At 40.3% G+C, this 9,513-nt stretch overlaps 1 protein-coding gene across 1 annotated transcript in view; it reads right to left on the reverse strand.

Annotated features, from left to right (window-relative positions):
• Positions 1-9,428, reverse strand: part of LOC146505596 (serine protease HTRA1A-like) — a 32,564-nt gene extending 23,136 nt beyond the window's left edge. Inside the window, exon 1 of the mRNA XM_085182656.1 lies at positions 6,155-9,428. Coding sequence (XP_085038782.1) covers positions 6,155-6,614 — 460 coding nt within the window. The 5' untranslated portion in view covers positions 6,615-9,428. The remainder of the gene's footprint in view (positions 1-6,154) is intronic.
• Between the last annotated feature and the right edge of the window lie 85 nt (positions 9,429-9,513).

Genomic DNA, 9,513 nt, shown 5'->3' on the forward strand with positions numbered 1-9,513 from the left:
CTCCATCTGCTGAACTGCTGCTATAGTAAGATGGGATCTGTGATTGCAAGGTAATTTTCTAAACAGCTTATGTGTGTGTGTGACATTTATACATTTAATTAGAGTCATTATAAGGAAAGAAAAGAGGACATACTTTTGATGGTGTGAGAAGTGGTGCGTTCAACTTCTTTTGAAAATGGGCTTGTTTAGGGTGTCACAGAGTACATTATAATAGACTCAAACTGCATGCAGTTTCAAAATAACTGCATGCTAATTTAATGAGTATAATTTGCCCGCAGGAGCTATTTGGAGATTACCTATAGGCAATCATTTAGAAGCTAATGTAAAAGTAAGCTGTAGGTCACTAATAAACAAGGCAAATGGCTTTTTAGTTTAAAAAGCAGATTGAACTAGAAATCCAAGTAACGTAGCGTTTTTCTCATAGGCGACAAAACCAACATAGACACATATAATATGCATATAATAACAGAATGACCAATAATGGACTGAAAAGCATTTTTGATGCAGATTGATCATATAGAGATATATACTCACTTGCCACTTTATTAGGTATACCCCTTTAAGTACTTGTTAATGCAAATATCTAACCAGTCGGTCACATATCACGTGCACATGGTGATACAAGCTGAAAGTAATTCAACTTGAGTATAAAAATGTGTGTGTGTGTGTGTGGGGGGGGGGGGGGGGGGGGGGGGAATGCAGAAGAGCATCTCTGAATGCACAGCACATTGAACCTTGATGTAGCAGATGGACTAGAGCAACAGAAGACCACACCGGGTGCCACTCCTGTCAGCTAAGAACAGAAAACTTGAGTCTACGGTTCCAATTGGGTCTTCAAAATTGGACACTGAAAATTGGAAAAATGTTTCCTTATCCGATGACATGTGATTTCAACATGTGGATGGTAGGGTCAGAATTTGGTGTAAATACCATGAAATCATGGATCTACCCCGCTTTCTATCAGTAGTTCAGGCTGATGATGTAATGGTGTGGGGGATATTTTCTAGATACACTTTGGCCCCCTTCATACCAAAGGGGCATTGTTTAATTGCCACACACTATTTGAGTATTACTGCTGACTATGTCCAGCCCTTTATGCCCACAGTGTACCCATTTATGTTCCGGGCGCTTCCGGCGGGATAATGTGCCATGTCACAAAGCTCAAATCACTTCAAAGTGACTTCTTGAACATGACAATGAGTTCACTGTACTCAAATGGCCTCCACAGTCACTAGATCTCAGTCCAATAGGGCACCTTCGCAATGTGATGCAACATTATTGATGTGCAGCCTACAAATATGCAGCAACTATGTGATGCCAAAAACCGCGGGATGTTTACAGCACCTTGTTGAGTCTGTGCCACAAAGACTTTAGGCAGTTCTGAAAGCAAAATGAGGCCCAAACTTGTACTAACAGGTGTAATAAAGTGGCTGGTGAGTATATCTGTGTGCACCAAAGATGCATAAACAACTTTATAGAAAGTAAACTGGAAGTGGAGTATTTCACACTTGGTAAATTAAGAAGTGATATATTTGGTGTAATAGCAAGTACACACTCTTGTTACTCCGACTCACCCTGTCAGACACTTAATCTAATTGCTTCAGTTTATAGGAAAGCATGAGCAGAAATAACTACCGACTACAAAAGTAGTATGATAATATGATAAACAGTAATACTGTAAATGTTAATGAGCAGCACGCCACAAAATATCACTTGAGTTTCAGGGCAATGGCAGACTGAGACTTATGAACAGTCTTGTCAATATCACAGACATTACACTGCTATTCAGCAGATATTTTGGAGATGGCACTTAAGGTAAAAGTAGGGATGGGTCAAGAAAGTTGCATGTAATATAGAGTGGATGTGGTGTTTAGATTTTTAAGCAGTCCAAAAACAAAATTGTTCTTATGTGGGAGGGCGGCATTCCTACTAAGCAGTAACTTATCCTGACAGAGAAGCGTATACACACTCTCGCGACACAATTTAAATGATATACTGACATAAAAACAGTAATAAACCTGCTTTAAGTTTCTGTGACCTGATGAAGTTAAGATTTCGCCCGTATGCAAGACATATTGAGAAGTGTGGTAACTGCTAATGAAAGCCTCATAATATTTAAGTATCTATTAACAATAATCAGATGTCTGAAAGAGTTTTTTGGAATCAGTTCAAGCATTAAATGTGGGGAAAACCATTCAAAAACAACATTTATTAAAAGGAACCTAATTTAAAAGTACTCTCCCCTCCCAACATACACACTCAAAGCCCCCCTAACCTCACAATCCCGTACATCCATTACCCCTCCCCACTCAACACACAAGCTACAGATCAGGGAGTCTTTTCTTCTTCAGCTTTCCCATGCATAGGACCCTTCGTTTTATTGGTTCCTGCAGACTAAAAGACGATTTGTGTTCTCCCAAGAAAAAACCTTGAGAAATGGAAAAACATAGATGTGAACAAAGTGGATTCAGCTCAGCTGGAATTAAGCTAATGCACTAGCAAATCTTTCTGATATGTTAAGAAGGAGGGGCAAAGGAAAGGATCGTTATCAGCATGGACATCCGGTCGGAATGCAAAGAACACTGCCATCAGTTATTCTCCGGAATTTTAGGTTTGTTTTCCTTTAGATCAAAGGTGATTTAACTAACCAAAGGGGAAACTCATATAAGCTCTGAAAGAGCCAAATAAGTTTAGAGTAAATCATTAACTTAAAGATAGAAATGCTTAATAAATTAACTCTTTTCACTCCACATTAGCATGAGAATAGTGAGGGGAAGGGTGTATAGCCCGTATACAAGGTGTGCCAGGTGGAATAGAGGATTAAAGGAACCAGTCAGTAAAAATAAAGTCAGGTCAGCAAGTAAGCTATGGCACACGAGGTGTGGATGAGTGAAGAAAAGTGTACGTCAAATGGGTTGTTGTCAAAGGACAGTACTGATTGCTTAAAAAAAAGCAAATAAAATGTAAATAGTATGGCCCCTCTTTGGCCTTACAAAGTATGGCAAGTATGCGCCTTAGTGCATATGTTATTATAAAATTACTTCCAGTAGGTCATTGATTTTGGCTCGGTGTACTTCTACAATAATTCAGAACATATGAATGCTAGCTTGCTACAGTGTTAAGACCATGAATCATTTTGTTTCGATGGGACTTTTTCCCAGTTATGAAAGCATACAGTTGAGCTTTGCCGCTGTTTATAATACTACAATGACACACTGGCAGCTGTTTCAAATGACTCACTGAGTTATTATAATTAACCCAATTTTTCCATTCCCAATATTGATTCAATTTACCCTATTTTAATCCAGTGAACTTAATTTTTTCCATTGTGAACTCCATCTAAGGTTGAAAGCACATAATACGACCAGAAACACTCACACTGAGTTAGTAACAGGGCAGTTAGAGCAGCATGGAGAACCCATTCAAAACCATGTCACATTTTATTGTTAGAAATTGATGTATGTCGATCAGTACAGCAGCTGCAAGAGCAGGTTTTAACCCTTTAAAAGATATTAAACCAATGCAATATTCAGTACAGTGTTTAATAACACTTATCATGGCCCATAGACAAGAATGGAGGTACAGCAATTTGATGTGGTGCAAAAGCATTACATTTCTCTAATTAGTGCAATTTAGGCAATTCGAACATACACAAATGTGCTTATGTTGCGGTCAGTATTAGATGACATTAAAAAGAGGCTGAGCAAGGAAGAGGCTGCAGAAAATATAGTTTAGCAGAGAGAGGAATGAAGGAAGCAGGAGAATTACAGACATCAAACAGGAAAAAGAACAGATGAGAAAAGCAGACAGGCAGACATTCAGAACCAAAAGCAGACACTGACAAGTAGAACAACAAAAACAAGTCACGTGCATGTGCCCAAAAATGATGTTTTAACATCATGAGTGGCTGAGACAAGTTGCCGAAGAATGTGCGTATTCAGCAGATGTCACTCGCTGGAGTCACTGAGTACATTCTGCAACATCAGCTCTGAATTAAAGAGCAGCGCAAACTGTGTCGGGTTTTCAACTGGATAAAAGTCTAATCAGATTATAAGAAAGTCAGCCTCGTCTTAACGTTCACACCTTCATGCAACCCCACCATAGTTCTGGTTCACAGTTTGAGAGGCACCAAGTGATTCAGTTCTGATCTCCAATACTCTTCAGCACTTTTCCTGTCAGTCTGTGTCACATTAATGCTTTTAAACTGCCAAAAAGTTTTTTTCTGCACTTTAAAAAAAAAAAAAAAAGATCATTTTTGACAACTATGACACCAAGGTCACAGTCAAATTTTGGCCTAGTTTTTTCTTTCTTTTTTCCCCAAAATGAGCTACGCCTTTACTGTCCAGACACGAAATGACATCATGCAACTGCGCTCACATGTTTTTTCTTAACATGAGGCCAGGTTGCGGTGTGTTTCAAGGCACTCAGAGGGGTTTAAGTTTCTTTTCAGTGTCAGCTCTTGACATTCTGAGTCAACAGACTTGTTCACAATTTATGTTAAAGTTGACTTTTTTTTTTAAAATATGTGCTTCTGCTACAGTCTTAGTCAGCACCAGCCTGGACAGGGACACATCTAATGCACAAAATAAAATGCAACTTCCAGCTATGGAAATTCTCACAGGGTGTCTTGGAAAATCAATAGCACTCACCACAGTCTTGCTCAGTTTCAGACATGGTTAGCTGCTCGGGAATGACTTAACCGTTTAAGCTGCTTACATGACTGACAAACAAATGTGGCGTTGCAGTCTGCCCTTCCGCTGTGCCCACATGGTTTTTGATGTACATGTAAAACTTTCCCGAAAATATGGGTTGCTAATTTTGTGTTTTCCTCAATGTCTCCTGCCTGTTTTAAACAGTCTTCAGCAGAGGTGGAATTTTGGCTTTGAATCAGTGCCAGGAATTCCTTCATGTGACTGTTAAGTGTGATTTATGAGTGACAACACAGACCAGGAGTGAAAGACACTTCCACAGTCAAAAAGAGAAGAGAGGAAGAAGCTGGGGTGGTGGTGGGGGGCTGTTGCAGGGTGGATTCAGTAAGTTTCCAAGCCTTGAGGTAAGTTATAGATCTTTGATGCAACAGGTGTTGAACGTTGTCATTCGTGTGTTTTTAAGTACACATATGTTGTCAAATTTGAGGGAAAAAAAAGTACGTACACAGTAACAGTAAAAACCATAAAGGACACAATGTTTTTACCACCTGCAGCATCACTAGTGGTCGTTTTTTCATTCCTGGATGTTTTATGTCATGCATAAGTTGTAAAGAATTACATTACTAATGATGATATATGACTCATTGATTAATTTTGTACAGAATGTGCATTCTCATTTGGGCTGTGCTGTTTCACAGAGCAGCAGATGCAAAGAGTGAAGTCTCATTATAAGTGAGCTTCACTGATTAGCACGAAATACCTGTCACATGACACTATGACAAAATGCAGGTCCATACTGAAACACTTCCATTTATCATTATAAACATATCTCCAGTTATAACAGTTTATATCATACATATCAGGTTTTGACATTCCATTCTATTCAGCTAATGCACATATTTCAGGCAAAGACCACATGGCATAAAGGAATCAACCAGATTATAGTCATGTGACTGCTGGTCATGCATGCCAGAGTAATCCTAAGGTTCACATCAAGCTTTACAACAGGGCATAACTCGTGGCTTCATTCAGCCATGGGGGGAAAAAAGAAAACAAAAGAAAAGAAAAGCCCTCTCTGATCAAGTCTAATTGTAATGCAGGATCAAGGGGGAAACCCACTTGAATGGCTGCTCTTGTGGTTCCAGACACATGGGCATTGTGTGCCACTGAATGCAGCGCTGAGCTACAACATCTGTGCGACCTTGAGACAATAAATGCCCAGTGAGGAATGATGGGATCATGTTCAACAGCAAGTTGTAAATAATGAAGGTAAAACGGCCAAAAAATGACACCATGTTACAGTAAAAGTTTAACGATTGATTTCAGCTGCAAAACTAATGTTTTTGGCTCACAACGCTCAAAAGAGAGTAGCCTATTCATGATTCTTGACACTACTACTGTAATCAATTAACTTTAAACGTCGAATCTACTCCCACCTATTTATTATCAATATCTCAGTGTGTTTTGGGTTAAGGGTGTCTTGATCAAAACAGTGTGAGTTCTACCTTTCCCGCAGGCTCCCCGCTGAATGAAAAGAACAGGTGGCTGTTGCAATTTCTGCGCCCGTCGACTGACCCTCTTCAGCTCGCAGATATTCCGGTAGGACACCCCATCGCTTCCACAAACCGCTTCGGTGGTTTTGCACACGCAAATCCCACTCTTGCTTCTCCTCCTCACCGTCACAGTGTATGCAATCCCGCCGGAGACCGAGCACTCCAGCTCCTCTCCGCACACTGGGTCGCCGAGCTTCCCACTGCCGCCGCAGGCTTCGCCTTCACCGGAGGCGCACACTGCACAGCAGTGGCAGGCGTCGAGCGTTTGTCCTGTCGGACAGTCCGCTGGTAGCCGAGGACACATCGACTTATCACACCGGGAAGGACATCCGACAACATAACGGCTGGAGATTTGCGCATCCGCCGGCACGGCTGCAAAGGCTACGATTGCGCACAACAGCAACCAAAACATGTTTCAGACTGAAAAAGAAGCTCCCCTAAAAATTCACCAGAAACTTTTAAAGAGTTCCAAAAGGTCGCTCTGTGCTAGCAGTGTTATGGGATGACAGAGCTCAGTGCTGAGGGGGAAGTCATCCCAGCTGGAGAGGCATTTAACAGAAACTCCACTGCGTAACCAATTACGCGATTTTACGTTTTTGCTGGCACCGCATCAAACATGCAACTCACTTTTTAGATAATAACAACAAGCAGGGTGATTGGTGGCTTTACGTGACGTACTGAACGGAAGAGTTAAATTACTGACATGTCTCCAAAAGCGTGAAGATAAATAATCAGAGGAAAGAGCAGAAAATTGCCATGACTGGTGGGAGGAAGTGATTTTAAATATATTAGTTTTATTTCAGCCTATTACAAAACTTTAAATATCAAGGTCAACTTGAAAACAAGCAAAAATATTGAGAATATCGAGACTATTTTAGTCCACCAGTGTTTCCTGTCGATGACTGATGAAATGAATAATAGAGAAATAAGGATGCATGTAGCCCAGATGTTTTACGCTATACAGCCTTCCACACATCCAGCGTCACTATTTCCTTATGCTGTAGTTATTTATTTTCCTGTTTTAATGTTTCCTTGTGAGTCACTCCTGGCACCCGCACAAGCCTCATGGCTAATTAAAAAAAATCAGTGGTGGAACAATAATGGCGTGGATTGTGGGTTTTATGCGTTCATGTACACTTAATTAACAGCCAACTTTGCTGCAGTTGGAAGACTGCATGAGGACATAACGTATCTAGGCCTGTTTATCATGATGCAGGGTGAAGCACCCAGCAAGTAGGGGCATAAACAAGTCTAGTACAGGTATCCAAATAAAGAATACACTCAATTTAAGAGCAATCAATATCGTTTTGTACAACTAATCACTCAAAATATTTGTAAACATCAACTCTTGACACATTTCCGGCATCAGAGTAGCACATTTTAATTTTGGCAAACAGCAAACCTTTGTTAGATTAAGATGTCTGTGGTGAGCTGTAAGAGTCCAGTAAACTATAAACCAGCCTCATAAAATACCCAACACAGTTTGATAGACTGTGTTAAGACAGGCTTGTTTTTTCTCTTTTTTATGTGCCTCTTGGTTTAAATGTGGTCGACAAATACAGCAGAATATTTCTCCATGCCCCTGCTTGGGACCCTGTGGTGTGCTGGGGCTCAGGAAACCCAAGTCTCTTGTATCTTTGGGGCAATTAGAAGGGGGTATAACGGAAACAGACTGGACTCTTGTATAGCACAGGAAACAGAGTATGCAATGTAGACTGTAACCCAGAGCTGATGTTAAGAGTTAAATGACAGGGTTCATTCATTTTTTTTCGCAGAAAAACCCCCCAAAACAAAACAAAAACAGAGCTGAAGCTGAACGCTCTTTAATTTCAGTCCAAGACAACACACATTGTTGGCTGATGCAAAAATGGCTGAAACCCACGCAACATCATCGGCTCCATTATGTGGCACTACGTAGGCGAGAAACGGTGGGAAAACTTGCAGATGAAAGCAACCTCATCTATAAGGAACACCCATCCTCCAGCCGACGACAGTGAACGTAGCCAATGATGGACGCCACTGAGGTCTGTGTGATCTCGCCTCCCAAGTTTGTCCAGGCTGTGAGTGAGGCCATTGAAGGACCAAAATGAAGCTGTACTTCCACATCTGAAACCACACCAAAGTCTGGCATCCTCCAATGAGCATAGGAGCTATGGTATATATGGAATATCAAAGAGCTGTACATCCAAGCTCATACTTAAACACACCAGCTAATTATAAATGATTTTGCTTCTTCCAACGACCCAATGACACCATCCACATGTACCGTAAAATGTCCACACATGCAGCATTCACAATTAACTGCACACATAGAGACGAAGCCCCTGAATATGCCAAAACTCATTATCCAGCTGATTAAAGAGGCTTTAAATATTCAGTCCACACGTACCATATCAAGCTCAAGGCTGAATATGTAAGGAGCACCTCATTAAGAGATGACAAACGATACACATACATAAGCTTTATCATCGATGTTGGAGTGGAAATACTTGCTCCATGTACACCGACTGTTCTACAGTGCCAAGTTGGCTTACTTGTACAGTTTCCATTCATACTTTTGCTCCTTGATGAAGATGATTGCCTCTTTTTACTCAGCTGTAGTGTAGATTAGGTTTTATCATCAAGCTGTGAGGAAGAATTTAAATATCACGCACAATTTCAAATTCAACTTTAACTAGCAAAGAGGAAAGGCCCACCTTAGTTAGATATAACGGCAAACGCATTTTATAGAATTATAACAAAATAAAGTTGAATTATGTTTGCAATAGTTCAGAGACTTTGTGTATTTATATTTTATTATATAAATTGTTAATGCAGGGCTTTTATATGGAGTGTGGAATTGATGGCTTTTATTCAAGGATCCAAAAATGGTCAATTTTTTATTTATTGTAATTATTTTGATGGCTTGTCTGGTTGAGGTTAATATTTCTGTAAACATGGAATTAGGGGAAGCTCACAGACACACCCTCTTTTGTTAATGTGGCTTTTTGCATGCTTCTTACATGATTCTTGTTATGATTCTTGGCTGGGTCTGTGCTGAAACATCTGTTTCATGCTTCTTGTGTGTGGTGCTTTGCACTCCATCAACTGAACCCTTTGCAGTCATCCGTGATGAAAACATAACTGGTGGTTTATAGAGCACAGGAATGTTTTCAATGACAAAGTGAAGATTTTTCTCTCGCCACAAGAGGGCAGAGGAAACTCTGCAATCCCATCAAAGACTCAAATCAAACTGTGGATGCTGCCAAAAGTTTCTCTCTTTGCAGACTTTGTAAACCTCTTATATTCCACCAGACTCATCATGCTCTCCT

Source organism: Neolamprologus multifasciatus, chromosome 13 (assembly GCF_963576455.1).
Source record: "Neolamprologus multifasciatus chromosome 13, fNeoMul1.2, whole genome shotgun sequence".
Taxonomy (NCBI): Eukaryota; Metazoa; Chordata; class Actinopteri; order Cichliformes; family Cichlidae; genus Neolamprologus; species Neolamprologus multifasciatus.